General features: G+C 37.6%; 1 protein-coding gene across 1 annotated transcript; it reads right to left on the reverse strand.

Moving 5' to 3' along the window:
- Positions 1 to 1232: 1232 nt before the first annotated feature.
- TMEM17 (transmembrane protein 17) lies at positions 1233 to 5198 on the reverse strand. Its single transcript, XM_081326500.1, has 4 exons — positions 4988 to 5198; positions 4284 to 4387; positions 3882 to 3995; positions 1233 to 2565 (listed from the first exon to the last, which is right to left on the reverse strand). Exons 1-4 carry the CDS (start codon positions 5094 to 5096, stop codon positions 2215 to 2217), a joined length of 678 nt encoding a protein of 225 aa, XP_081182626.1. The 5' UTR covers positions 5097 to 5198; the 3' UTR covers positions 1233 to 2214.
- Positions 5199 to 14067: the final 8869 nt, after the last annotated feature.

The following is a 14067-nucleotide window of genomic DNA, read 5'->3' on the forward strand; positions in this document are numbered from 1 at the left end:
GTTCTCAGCATAAGAAATTACTAAAATTCTTGTGATGCCACAATAGGACTGAACAAGAGATCTGAAACAGGAGTTTTACAATGTGCATCTGTGCAAACAATGCCTTCATTTTGATCGTGTGCCTACTTCAATAATGTCCCATTGTTGCTGCATGTATATGCATGCGGTTACTTCACTTTGCTGGTTGCCCCAGCAGAAGTGGTACATGTGCAATGAGAACTGAAGACAAAAGTTGGAGCAACATAAGCCTTGTAAAAGATATTAGTTCATCCATTCACTTTTCCTTTCAGACCACTGAGATACATTCACCTTGTCTTTGTTAGGTTCTACCTAGTCCAGAGACTAGATAAATGCAGCCAAGGCTTGGTGGTACATAGCTTTGGTCTTTCCAACAGAGATAGGGTTCAGGAACTTATGCAGTAATGAAATGCTCTAGAGAGTACATCGTCTCTCTTAACCTATAAGAACATTATTAGAATCCCTTAAGCATTACACATACATGCACACACACGTGGATGCAGGCATATACTCGGTTCTGTTATAGAACTGGCCAGGGGGTTGTGGAAGACAGGAGTGCTTGGCATACATTGATGGCAAAGTGCCCAAATAAAGATTTTCTCACAGAAACCCTTACAGCTCTGCCTTTTATCCTTTGCCAGCATTTCATCATATGTCACCTCAGCTGTCCTTTTGTTGGCAATTAGGTTATGAGTTAAACATGACTTGCCGCATGGCGGCTAACTTTTTTATCTCTGGTAGCTGTCATCCGGTTCTTGTCTGATTTCAAAGTTAACATCCTTATCTTAACTAGCTTGCTTGCTTAGCCACATATTTCCATAGGGTCAAATTTTGGGCATTCTACTTCATCTGCTTCTGCCTACATTCTAATTTTTGTAACAAAGTAGGATGTGAATATTTTTAACTTTTTAAGTAGTTAATTTTGTCCATTTTGCAAAATTTTACTTTTAAATACTTTGCACTCTTACTGGGAAATTGTTGAGCTATTGTTCCTTGTTTATAGATCATAACACTATGTACAGTATATGAATAGATCTTGGCTTCACTGTGTATAAATTGCTTAAGACTACTCTCCTTTAAATTATACAGAAGGGATGATGCCTCCCCTTTCTGGAAAATAAACATGGTGAGATACTTGATTGTAATATTTATAGCATCTTTCAATGAAAAGTGCTAGTTTGTTTTTAAAAGGTTAAAACTAGAATATACTAAAAGAATGTTTAAAAAAGTTTATTGTTTACAAAATAGTTCCATAGAATCTTTTAAATACATATCTCAAAATAAAAACAATTTTGTTTAAAAAAAACTTTAGCCACTAGGGCAAGGATTTCTATAACATGTCATATTTTTTTGGAACCTTTTAACTGAATTTATAAAAACATGTTTTATGTTTTAGAGTAATCTGGTGAGAATTAGATGCTTTTTGTTTTGCTTGAAGAGTTATATTTTGACTTGTTAAAGGTGTTATATATTTCTGCTAAATCTTTTAACAAACATATTTTCGTCACTGGCAACCCTCCTGATATGCCAGCAAGTTTGAACCAGCAAAGAAAGTGAGAATTTGCCTGGTTTTTTTTCCTTATTCACTCCCCAACTCAGGGAGAGGGGTGTGTGTGTGTTTATTTTAAAAATGGGGGTGCTAATTTCAGAAAAATTGTAGTGTCATATTTTTGCTTTAAAAGTCGTATTTTTCATTTAATTGGTTCTATTTAAATGATTTTAAGGTCATAAAGGCTTTCATATTTCTAACAGTTTTAGGTTATAGAAATCCTTGCCTTATTAATCACTTTCCAGGTGTCCATAAAGGATTGTGAAATCTGAATGCTGCTTCAGACCATGTTTTTTTCTCCACTGAAAAATGTCTGCATATGAATACATGTTGAAAAAACAACAGATTAAGATCGTTACAGTACAGATTCCATAACAGATGAGCAGAAATGAGCGGAAGACTGATCCACTAAAAAAATCATGCTTGCAAAAGATGGTCCAGTGTACTACCCAATGACAATTTTTTCTAACACTTCCCACTGCATCTGAATCAGTCCACAGTGAATACCTTGTTGATATCACTCCTCTAAGTCTGTGCTATCCAGAACTAGGTGAATTTCTCAAATCCTCTAAAACTCACATAGTTAAGGCAACAAGCAGAGGAGCTTCAATTGTGTATGTGTGTGTGTGTGTTTGCTCTGCTTCACATCAGGCTCTCACTGCAGATTCCCAAACACCAGTTGTTGAATGAAGTTCTACTTGTTGCCCCATAATCCCTGCAGTTTCCAGTCTCCTTGCCTGGCAAGCTAAGTTATCAGAGGGTAGATGAGCATCTAACCGGTCAAACTCATGAAGATGGAAACGAGTTGCCAGTTGGTTCACCATTCTTTTGAGAGCAAGGAATGCACTAATAACTTGAAAGACAAGAAATACTATAAAAATTATATTGACTGCTCGTTCCAAGGGTTGAATCCTTAGCCCTTCATTTAAAAGTAAGAAAAGAATTAGGGGCACTTGCAGAAGAAGACTCAGGAGCCAAAACCCAGCTAGTTCAGGAACCTATAAAGAGATGGGGGGGAAAGGAATAAAAATATTGTATCAATCTATCAACATAATTCAAAGAGCAAAGTGGTACAGAAAATCTATTGAACTGTATCAGTGCCCAAGATATAAACACAGAAAGATATAAATTCAGAATTATTTCAGTGGACAGTGCTATTGTACAAGAGTCCAATTTATACTTTTAAACATTCCAAATACTATTTTGGTATATTATTAACTCTTACTGTATTTCAGGAATTCAGAGGACTTTGATCTTATTTAAATAAGCCCCACCACAGCTGTGAAATTCTGAACTGTAGTAAACCCATATATTGAAAGAGCCAACAGAACTTGTCAAACTTTGAGTCTATTGCAACAGAAAAAAATATGAAATAGACATAGGAAATATACATCTTTTCATGTTTCATATTGCTGTTGTCAAGGAAATCAACATGATTTCAATGTTTAAAAAAGGATCAAGAAGAGATGAAGAAAGTTATAAGCAAGTTAGCTTAAATCCATTATGTCTCCTTATCACAGAATTCATATTGTTGGAAGTCAGATGGTACATAAATGTAATAAATAAACACTTTAAAGGTATCAAGAATATAGAATAATATTTTATTTATTTATCAAGCAATCAAAATTATACAGTTCCCAATCTTCCCAAAAGGGGACTGTGGGCAGCACACAACGATAAATAAAAAAGAAAATCTGAAAGTCACAGCAATAAATAACATAAAAACAAAAATACCTCGGGTGAAGGAAGGACAAAAATGGCTCTTCAGCAATTGGGACAGATCTCCTGTTCCCTTGGAACTCCAGGCCTGGCAGCAGAAATAGGTCTAGAGGTTTTTACAGAAAATCAAAAGGGATGGGGCCAGTCTAATTTCAGAAGGAAGGATGTTCCATAAGACAGGTGCCACAGCAGAGAAGGCATGTCTTCTGGGACCACAAGATGTAGGTCACTATCCTACGGTACCTGCAGCACATATTTTGTGTGAGATCTAACAGGGCAGGCTGATGTAATTGGGGAGAGACAGTCCCTCAGACAACGTGGTCCCATGTCATGAAGGGTGTTAAAAGGTTAAAGCCACCATCTTCAATTTGGACCCTGAAGCAAACTGGTAGCTCACAGACCACAGATGTAACATTTGCTGCCCTAGGAGTGCACATAACTGTCCATGACACTGCACCTGGTTAAACTAAGAACAAATTAGACTCAAAGATGGCCCTGAATTTAAATTATAAATTTTCCAGTGTTTTGTCTTTTTCATAGAACTATATCCCATTTATTTAGAAAAGTGGTTCTTAAGTATGTGAAGGACACCTACCTTCTCCTGCAAATTTCCCATGTATCCAAGGTACAGACGTATAACCTCAATTAAAGATGCTAATATAATGCTTGTCACAAGGATGAATTTGTAGTAATCCGGTAAGACTGAATACTAGAATTGAGAAGAGAATGGAAAATAAATACTCCTCTTGGACAAAGTAATTTTATGTATGAAATTGTCTTTTTGTAAACCATACCTCACTGAGAAGATACATGTTTTCTACTAACTTGCCTACTGTACCTCTCGATCCATCTGCATCAAACATACCACTCAGAATAAGATCAGTGGAAATCTTTTTTGCATTATTATAGGGGTATGGTAAAAAGCAATAATCAAACACCTTTACAAGAATAACAAAATTCAAAATAAGAGGTGCATCTATCACCTTTTAGATCTTACCTTCAGCTGCAACATGGCAATACTGCTTGCCCACCAAAAAGGGAAGAACCAGAGGTTGAAATACAGGGACATCTGTAAGGGCAAACTGGAGACTATTTCATTATCTGAAGAGACAGGAAAACAGCCATGAGGAACCTGTGAGGTACAGCATATTCTGCTGGCAGGAGCTTATTCTCTTCTGACCTAAACACATCTGTAAGTTTGTGCTGAAACAGTGGCTTCTAAGGACTGCCATTCCATAGGTCAGACACATTTTTGAACCTGTGTTTAGAGTTGAGGGAGGGTAAATGGTCTGCATTCAACCTCTGGTTTTACACTGTGCCTCGAAGTGGTAATATTTTCCATATATTGTACCTCTTCTAGGCTAAATATGGTCATTATCTTTAGTTCACATCTTGGGCTGCAATAGAGATTACTTGCAGCTAGTCTTTTTGCCAATAGTGTCACATTAAGAAAAGGAAAGGAACGTTTGAATAGTTTATATACTTTAAGGATTGGTTTTGGAGGATGGTGTAATTTTAAACAAGGACTATCCTTGATTTAAAAGGTTCTTCAGACAGAGCCCAGACGCTCCGGGATGAAGCCCTAATCGCGGTTTCGCGGTCCAACAGGAAGTCTGGCAGCAGCCACCGCATGAATGGCGACAGTGCCAACACAACACCGCCATCTTTGTAGCTGGCACAACGCCGGAGCCGCTCCCTCACCAATGTGGTTGGCATCGCCTCTGTTTTCGGGTCCCGTGCGGTTGTTGTCGGTAAATACAGTTCGGCTGAAGGAACTCAGCCGCCTTCTCACCGGCTCCGGCAACGACATGCGGACGGCCGCTCGAGAGCCGTTGCTAGGGCAACGGGGCCCGTCTGAAGTTCTTGACGCAGTGTCAGTACTGTACAAGCCCGGTCGCCTGGGGGAATTGGCGCTTGGTTATAACTTCCGGTTCCGATGCTCCGCCCGACACCGGGCAAGAGGGCGAGCCAACCCTTGACGTTCTATTCCAGGGGTCTTCAAACTTGGCCCTTTTATGACTTGTGGACTTCAACTCCCAGAATTCCTCAGCCAGCATGCCTGGCTGAGGAATTCTGGGAGTTGAAGTCCACAAGTCATAAAAGGGCCAAGTTTGAAGACCCCCTGTTCTATTCTATCTTAAGAGAGGTTATTTTTGCAGAGAAAGGAAGGAAGATTTCGCCTGGTGTGTTCTCTTAGATGAGGCGGCTCCCTGCTTGGTTTTGCTTGCAAAGAAAATTGGGACCTGGAACGGAAGAAGGAAATAGAAGTCTGGCAGGCATTCGTTTGGTTCATTTGCAAAAAAAAAAAGTTATGAAGAATAAATGCCTAAAAATACTGGCAGCGCTGAGCGGCCATGTGGTTCTGTAAAACGCTAAAGAGAAGTTGCCGTTCTCATTAGTGAAGCCAAAGAGAGAAGGTGCTCGTAAACGAGGCATTGGAAACAGCACCGTCAGGAGTTTAAAATTGCCGAAATAAAGTTTACTGAGTCTTACTACTAGGGCTGCGTTAGAGGAATTGCATTTGATGCCTGAGTTTTAAGCAGGGCAGCGTGTTTCTGAAACGGCTCAAGCATCTTAAGGCAATTAACAGTGAATTCCTTCGGAATTGTTCATCCAATAAGTTTAAAACCAGAGCTTCTGTGAGCATCCTGCCAACGTAGTCATAAATCCCCTTTGAGTTGAGCTTGATTCGGGTGACTTCGTGGATTGCCCGCGTATTTTTCATGGCAATGAAATAGAAATGATTTGCCATTGCCTTCTTCCGGGAAGTTTAACTAGATACAACATACCGTAAAACCACAACTCTGAATGATAATGACTCAGTGGTATATCAGATAGAGACAGTAGTTTGCTCCTTTTGGATCTAAGGGATAAACGGAATGAATATTCCTAGCGGATGGAGCTCCTGTGTGTGCAATTAAGCCTAATGGTTTGGTATATTGCCAGTTAGTGCATTTGTAAGAAAGGAATAAAAACAGCGTCCTTTTGGGGTTGTCCGCATTCGTGCCGTTTGTGTTGTTAATCCACATTCTATGTCTATAACACGATACTTAGCAGCTTGATAAAACTCACTTTGCTTAGCAGCAAGTCTGAATAGCTCTGCCACTTTGATATTGGAAATAATATGTAGCGATTATTAGTAGCCCTTCATAGCTTTATACTTTATGATTGTGAATATTATTTTCCTTTGCTTTGTAAAATCCTTGAACTTCCCCCAGTTAACTAAATAAATACACATTAAAATAAACAAAAGCATCAATAATACTTAAAATCATATCACGCAAACTAAAGCAGGCTTTGCAAAGCAAGGACATTGCAGAGCTATAGAATGCGCAAAAGCTATCCAGCAGAGGCAGGCACTGTGTTTCAGGGTTGTTTAGTCTTTTTACTTTTGAGCCCCTGGGCAGTGTGCAAACCGAATATTTATTTGAAATACTTTCAATTTTGGCAGTATTCATTCTTCAAATTCCTATTTAGCAATGTGAACATCAAATATACCATAGGGAAATTTAAAAAAATTAAATACATCTGTCAATATTTATATAGATTAGAAAGCTTCTGTTTTTATAATGCGGTGTTTTTTTAACATTTTATTCTTTATTTTAGAAATTTACAAAATATAAACAGATTACCAAAATACAGAATGCAATGGTAGCAAGATCAAACTAATCAATCTAAGAAATCTTTGACAGTGATGGGCAGTTCAGATGTAAAAAATAAGAATTGAAAAATTGAAAATTAAAGAATTAAAAAAACCTCCACTCAAAAAACCCTAACAAAATATATCAAATTAAATACAAATGGATTAGAGTTAGGTTGAAACTAAAAATCGAACAAATACGTCAAACCTATAAGGTAGCCATTGGCTTACAAAAAATATAGCATATAATTGGGTAAAAAAGGAAAATTGCATAATGATACCACTATTATCATATTATAAAATATAAAATCAGTGCTAAAAATATTGGTTTATTCTTTGATCAGAAGAAAATATTGCCTTTTCCAAAATGGATAAATTGCGAATTTCCAAAAGCCACTTCTTTGGTTTGGAATAATAACACTTTTACAGCATTTCAGCATAATTCATTTTTTACCCCTTAATTTACAACCTTAATTTAACCATAAAACATAAACAGTCAGATTCCAGAGATTTGGTATAAAATTCAATATCACATTAAACTTCTTTAATGTTGAGGGATTTCCCATAAATCTGCTTTCATATATTGAAATACTTTTCCAAAAAGATATCAGAGAACCAAATCATCAGTAATTCCTCCAATTTTCTGCAACAGAAAACATTTTGTGTCATTCTTTCAAGTACTTTCTTTGGGGAGTCCAATACATTCTATATTTTTTTATGAATGAGCTTTATTCTCAAACTTAAATGTAAGTTTCTATTCTCAATAGTTTATTTTTGAATATTAGGATTACAGGCCAATAAAATGAAAATCTCCATATTTGCACTTTTGGCTTTAAGATGGGGAAGGCACAAGTCCATTGAATTGCTATTGTTTTTGTCATGTATACATTCTGCAAATAGAACAAAGATATATATTTTTTATTTTTATAACACAAGAATATTGATTTTTTTTAAAAAAATGCATTTGTTCAATTATATAAGTTGGGCACTGGTTGTGCTCTCAGATTTAGATCCTGGGGATGTTTGTCAGCAGCACAAGGCTATAAATGTTAGATGCATTGTAACTAAATCAAATACAAATCTTTCTGCAGTTCTTATATTTGCCAATCTAGAAACACAAGCACCCACTTAAGCATAGACAAGCTAATGGTTTAATGTTTCATCAGAATGATTTAATTTTTTGTTTAGAAGAGAATCAGCATTTAATTTTTTGTTTAGAAGAGAATCAGCATTACTGTTGGGCAGCTGATAAATTTTCTGATTCTAAAAGGGATTTAGAACCAATGGCTGGTGCTGCAACCTGCTTTGGTGAGGCAGGTTCTAGATTTAATTCATCAAAACATGTAGCTTATGTGAGTAAATTATACAGGTAGTCCATTTTTAGCACCATAGTTGGGACTGGCAACTCAGATGTTAACCAAAGTGGTTGTTGCTAAGTGAAATGTAATTCTGCTAACGATCTTACTTTAGCTTTGCTTCATTTTACAGATCTGCAAAGGTCATAAATGTGAAGATTAGCCATAAAGTTACTTTTTCATCACTGTCATAATTGTGAACTTTTGCTAAATGAAACATTCACTAAACAAGGATTACCTGGTACATTCTTGTGTCATATAAACAGACATTAAGCTGTAATATTACATATTACTTTGAAAACAAAGTCTTTTATTTTCAGTCTAAGCTAAACAAAAAAGATCTTCTGACTCAATGCAAAAATATAATGATCCTTAGTACTAATAGATCATTTTGTTATAGAGAAGGCTTAGAACTATTTCAGAACTGAGTGGCTTATAAATTGCTGTAATATAACTATGAATGAATGTGAGTGCTACTTCTTAACAAGGAGAAAAAATTGCTACAGTGCTTTATAGTGGTTCTCTGTACCTATTAAAATTTTTATTTCTGTACAGAAATTTAAATACATGACTCAGGGACTTTTGATTGTATTGTGTTTTTTTGTTACCAGGGCAAAAAAGAGAGAGGAAGAAATGACAATAATCACAGTCATTTGTGTGTATTTTAAAAAGATGGTCAATCAATTTGCCATCCTATTGCCACAACAAAATAAGCTCATTTTGTTAGCTCACAAGATTTCATGATAACATAATCTTCAGAGCACTCCATCACTATTGAGCATTAGGGGGGAAATAGCATGCCGTGCCAACAAATGTTCATGCCAATAGCATACTTCGAAGACCACTTTGTTAGACAATTATGCTTAAGTCACTCACATTTTAACAGCCACCACATACCGTATTTTGTCTGATAAAACTGTTCCTGGCCATTTCCACATTCTTGGAAACCAGAGACATATTTGAGTCCAGAAATATTTTCAATATGCTTATTTGCTTTTCGAAAGGTACAGACCCATTTAGAACAAGCAGAGCTACTACTTCTCTGCACTTTTATCTCTTGATTAGTTTTCTTTTACTATCCAGCCCATTACTAATTGTAGGCAGGCATTTGCAGAGCTGTGGTGTGCAGTGGTTAGAATGCAGTATTGCAGGCTAATTCTGCTGACCGCCAGCTGCCAGCAATTTCATAGGCTCAAGGTTAACACAACCTTCCATGCTTCCGAGGTCGGTAAAATGAGGACTCAGATTGGTGGGGGCAATATGCTGACTCCGTAAGCCGCTTAGAGAGGGCTGCAAAACACTATGAAGCGGTACAAAAGTCTAAGTGCTATTGCTACTTCCATTTTTTTAAAGAGGTGAATGTCATTAGCATATTTATATTAACCAGCCCACCTAGCAGTTCGAAAGCACGTAAAAATGCAAGTAGAAAAATAGGGACCACTACGGTGGGAAGGTAACAGCGCTCCGTGCGCCTTTGGCGTCTAGTCATGCCGGCCACATGACCACGGAGACGTCCTCGGACAAGCGCTGGCTCTTCGGCTTTGAAACGGAGATGAGCACCGGCCCCTAGAGTCGGAAACGACTAGCACGCATGTGCGGGGGAAACTTTACCTTTACCTATTAACCAGATCAAATTTTCCACAGTGATTACATGTAAATATTGAAAAACATTGAGGAAAAATATTGAGAAACATTGATGGAACCTTGAGGAATACCATATCATTCCTGTATTAAGCACTTTTTTCAAGCAATTTCACCTGAAATCTACATGAGACATTGGAAGAAAGCCATTAGAAACCAGTGACTCTTGTTTCCAATCTTTCAAGTGATGCAACAGAATACCATGGTTAATGGTATCAAAAAGTGTTGAGGGATCAAGAAGAACCCATAGAATCACATTCTTTGTTTCCAGATAAAGATCATCCATCAGATCAGCCAAGACAGCCTCAATCCATACCTGTCCTGAAGATAGTTTAAAACACGATTAAGATAAACTGCTTCCTCCAGAACTGTTTGCAGTTGAGTAACTACTGTTGTCAGCCTCACTAGATAAACCAGATCAGGAAATCAACTCTACATTGTTTCCTTTATTATCTTGTATCAATCACAGGACTCGAGAGTAAGCTTCTTAAAGAAGATATCTAATAATTGCCTCCTGCTTTTTTGAGGCATCTTGTGCTCCCTCAAAACAGCATTTGTGAATTAAGACTTCTGAATCTCCTGGCTAGAAGTTTAAAGATACGTTGGGCAAAGATTCATGAGACAGGTGTTGAGATATATCTCACCGAGTGGCTAGTACACATCCTCGGTTATCAAAAAATTAAATCAATTTAATCCAGAGAAGTTACTAGAGACACCCATAGTTGGCTGTGCATTGAGGGTGGCATCTAGTCTGGTTTAAATATGAAAGTTTTTTTATCCATTAAAAACATTGAAAGCCTTTATAATAAACTTATAAATGTTCTGTAATAAAACTGTGAGGAAGAGGTGGGGATACAGTGTCCCCCCCAAAAAATAATAATAATTCAGATAGTGAGCCTGGGAAAATGTTTTGCGGTTTGTATGACTTCAGAATAGGCCTTCAAGTGGTCTCTGGGCTGCCCTTTCCAGATCTGAATCAGATCTTTCCTCCCTTACACTTGGCATGCTGGCTAAAGGAGTTCTGAAAGTTGAAGTCCACACATATACCAGTTGCCAAGAGTGAGAAGCACCAGTGTAATCCATTGGAAAGGGACATGGTTATCATGTTTGAACTCCTGGGCTGCTCAGCAAAGCATCCCGAAAGGGGAAATTTAAATTCCCTACCACTTTTGCCAGCAACATCAGAACTGAAATGATTAAAAACTGTAGAATAGAACAGCTTTGACTGATCCTTAAGGCAAAGTTAGTTGGAGTGCTAATGTTCCCGTGTAAAACAAACCCAGTCTTCTAAAATGTGAAAATAATTTCAGTAAGGATGATTTTTATAGTATTATCAGGCAGACATGAGACTCAGTTTCTCAGAATTGTAAATGAGTGCGGCTGATAAGTTTTATCTGCTCTCATGGTCCTAAAGACACTAATTCAACCATCCATGAATTCAGCTTGTTATTTTTTAAAAAATTGGTGTAATTTCTTTCTGCACTTACAGTAGATGGTGAATGAGTGGCAGATAATGTGACAAAAATAATACTTTATTTATTTTAACTTATGATTGTAAGATACCAACTTAAAATTCATTTCCTAGTTGTCTAAGAATTTTTACTTTTGTGTTTTGGCCTGGATTAAGTCAGTAAACGGCATGTACCTCCATTCTGTTTTAGACTTTGATACTTAACATCTCTACTTGATTCAGTTTCAATTCAGTTTATTGCAGCCAAAGACCAGTACAGATAAAGAACAAATAAAATTTAAGGTAGAGTTAAAATACATTTGTAGAATAACCTAACTAACATCTAATAAGTGAGATCCAGGATACAGCCTATGTTAAATTATAATGTAAACATTAAAATTATTTTAAATATAATAACATCTAAAATTACATTAAGCTAAAAGTATCTAAGCTATTAATATCAATGAAGTAATAGTATCTAACATTTAAATGAATTATAGGTACAGGGAATGTATTACAGGAAGCTGGCCCTTTGGGGTTTGACAGAACCTCTGTGCTACTGCACAAAACCTAGCTACATGTGCTGTAACAAGGGATACTTAATTTATAAGCAGCATCTGTACATAGGCCAAATCTGGGTGACCAGGCTATCTGCTAATCAGAGGAAGTATGACCCTGGTTCAGATGTCGCCATAAAAAAAGCAACAAAAAGGTTGTGTTCTATTGTTTCTACCTCTCTTTAGATCACAGGGGCAAAGCCTTTCAGCCAATGAAACATCTGTACACAAGAGAACAGCCCACTGGGATCCAACTCACTAATTGTCCTATTACCTCCTGGATTCTAATCTATACATTGGGAGCTGAACTGCTAAGTTTATAGCTAAGGCAGTTGATCTAAGAACCCATTATATCAAACAGATTTAATTTAATTTAATTTAATTTAATTTATTGAATTTATATACCGCCCTTTCCCGAAGGACTCAGGGCGGTTTACAGGGTATAATTTTTAAAACATTAATACAAAAATTAAGACCAATTTAAAAAAGATTAAACTAGGTCCCTGCAACATGTAAAACCCCAGTTAAAACCCCAATTAAAACTCAGCCTGAGCCGGAAAGCTCGAAGAGCCAGGTCTTCAGGTCTCGGCGGAATGATGGAAGGTCGGGGGCAGTCCTAAGCTCCGCAGGCAGCTGGTTCCAGAGGGCAGGCGCCCCCACAGAGAAGGCCCTCCCCCTGGGTGTCATCCGCCGGCATTCTTTGACCGGCGGCACCCTGAGAAGACCCTCCCTGTGGGAGCGCACAGGACGAAGGGAGCTTGATGCCGGCAGCAGGTGTTCCCTCAAATATCCTGGACCCAAGCCATATAGGGCTTTATAGGTCATCACCAGCACCTTGAATCTCACCCGGAGGGCAACTGGAAGCCAATCCAGCTCGCGGAGCAGAGGTGTTACATGGGAGTAACGGGAAACTCCCATTACTACTCGCGCGGCTGCATTTTGCACCAGTTGAAGCCTCCGAGTGGTCCTCAAGGGCAGCCTCATGTAGAGAGCGTTGCAGTAGTCTAAACGGGAGGTCACGAGCGCATGAGTGACTGTGCGTAGGGCATCTCGGTCCAGATAGGGTCGCAACTGGCGCACCAGGCGAACCTGGGCAAAAGCCCCCCTGGTCACGGCTCCTATATGATCATCAAAACTGAGCCGTGAATCCAGGAGGACACCCAAGTTGCGAGCCCTACGTGTAAAAGCAATGTGTTTACCTGAATGTTGATTCTTTGTATACTTCATATATGTATTTTATTACTCTATTTTCCTTTTATCTATTTTCCTTAGGACTTCTATCCTGTGATTTATTTTTGTTTTATATTTTTAATATGATCGGAAGACAAATCAAACTATATTCATTCCATTCTGTTGGATAGACTGACTGCAGGCCCCTTTTCTGCTGTCTCCCAGTGAATATTACTTCAGGTTATAAGGTGCATTATTGGGAAAAAGTTCTCAAAATGCAAATTTGCTAATGTCATGCACACTCAGCATGGCCCTCTGAGACCACATTGTATATATTTTTCCCCAGTACCAATTCCAAGGGGGTGAAACAGGATTATACCTTGACTTGGAATTTATTCAACTTTTATATTATTTGTCTGTTTATTAATTTTTTTAATTTTTTTTTAAATTTATTTACATTTTTATGGCAACAGCTATATTAAAAGAAGAAACACCATCCCTTATGTTGGCTAAAAGATGAGTTTCAGTCCTTCTATATATGGATGATGTTGCCATTTTTTCTGTCCTCATGTTGGCATGAAGCATTTCCTTTGGGCCCTTACATCACGTTATAAAGAGGGCAACCTTAACATCAACACTGGGGGGAAAAACAATATTATGGTATTTTCAAAAGGTCCTATATTTCAGTATTCATACAAAATTGATAACAACACAGTCCAACAAATTTGATCATCTTAGAATCTAATTCTAGATCTGAATGTCTGGGTCCATGCCTGTTGTATGATAAAACCACACTACTTTACTGACAGTGAGCACATTCTGGCAAAGCCCAGATGTTTAGTCCATCTAATCTATGGAGCACTAATATGTAGTTATTGTAGAAATCACAGGGTCAATATTCTTAAATTTTGAATTTCCAGATGTGAATCTAATTCTAATTCTACTAATTCTTCTCTACACAAAGCAGG

This window comes from Vipera berus (genome assembly GCF_964194415.1).
Source record: "Vipera berus genome assembly, chromosome: 1".
Taxonomy (NCBI): Eukaryota; Metazoa; Chordata; class Lepidosauria; order Squamata; family Viperidae; genus Vipera; species Vipera berus.

Bases quoted from the DNA above. Each gene is read 5' to 3' on its own strand.
- TMEM17 (XM_081326500.1), bottom strand. From the start codon at position 5,096: ATGTCGTTGCCGGAGCCGGTGAGAAGGCGGCTGAGTTCCTTCAGCCGA. The intron at 4,388-4,987 runs GTGAGGGAGCGG...CTGTCTCTTCAG, and splicing joins AGGCGATGCCAACCACATTG to ATAATGAAATAGTCTCCAGT. The intron at 3,996-4,283 runs GTAAGATCTAAA...TCTCAATTCTAG, and splicing joins TTGCCATGTTGCAGCTGAAG to TATTCAGTCTTACCGGATTA.